The sequence below is a fragment of the Apis dorsata genome, unplaced genomic scaffold, assembly GCF_000469605.1.
Source record: "Apis dorsata unplaced genomic scaffold, Apis dorsata 1.3 scaffold_425, whole genome shotgun sequence".
Lineage (NCBI taxonomy): Eukaryota > Metazoa > Arthropoda > Insecta > Hymenoptera > Apidae > Apis > Apis dorsata.
The window spans coordinates 22,094-22,988 of NW_006263678.1; the positions used below are offsets into that span (position 1 = coordinate 22,094).

The 895-nt window shown below is 46.5% G+C and overlaps 1 protein-coding gene across 1 annotated transcript in view; it reads left to right on the forward strand.

Annotated features, from left to right (window-relative positions):
• Positions 1–894, forward strand: part of LOC102680010 (protein bowel-like) — a gene marked incomplete at its 3' end in the record, with an annotated part of 2,946 nt that extends 2,052 nt beyond the window's left edge. The window contains exons 2-3 of the mRNA XM_031512370.1: positions 1–208; positions 438–894. The exon at positions 1–208 is cut by the window's left edge and continues 645 nt beyond it. Of these exons, the coding sequence (XP_031368230.1) occupies positions 1–208; positions 438–894 (665 nt within the window). The remainder of the gene's footprint in view (positions 209–437) is intronic.
• Between the last annotated feature and the right edge of the window lies 1 nt (position 895).

An 895-nucleotide genomic window follows, 5' to 3' on the forward strand; every position in this document is an offset into this window, starting at 1 on the left:
CGCATCAACACTTGGATAGGAGATTGCTCAGAGCGCCGGGAAGGGCATCCAGGCCTAAGAAACAGTTTATCTGTAAATTCTGTAATCGGCAGTTTACGAAATCGTACAATTTGTTGATCCATGAAAGAACGCATACGGATGAGAGACCGTACTCCTGTGACATTTGCGGCAAAGCTTTTAGAAGGCAGGATCACCTTCGAGATCATAGGTAATTTTTTCTTCTTGTTTGCTATTTATTTATTTATTTATTTATTTATTTTTTGCTAATTATGCACATTTGCTGTGAATATTTTTAAATGTTCATTTTAATACAATAATATTTCTTGCGAATATCATCATTGCAATTTTTCTTTCCAAATTTTTCTTTTCAAAAGATTTGAAATTCTCTGTTGTATAAACCAGCAGTTATATAACCGAAACTGGGATGCTCGTTACAGGTACATCCACAGCAAAGAGAAGCCCTTCAAATGCGGCGAGTGCGGCAAGGGTTTCTGCCAGAGTCGTACCCTGGCCGTGCACAAGATTCTCCACATGGAGGAATCGCCCCACAAATGTCCCGTGTGCGCTCGAAGCTTTAATCAACGCAGCAATCTGAAAACCCACCTCCTCACGCACACAGATCACAAGCCGTACGAGTGTACCTCCTGTGGCAAAGTGTTCCGCCGAAACTGCGACCTAAGGAGACACGCGTTGACGCATGCAGTCGGTGATGTGCCACCAGAGGCGCTCGAGGAGGCGCTCAGAGACGACGACAGCCCGGAAGAGGATTGTCCAGAGCCTGGCTCGTCGTCCTCGGCGTCCACTACCAATTCAACGTTACCATCCTCGGGGACGAACGCTTCTTACCCTCCTCAAGCCTCGTCGGGACCACCGCAACCGCCTCCACCTCCAACTT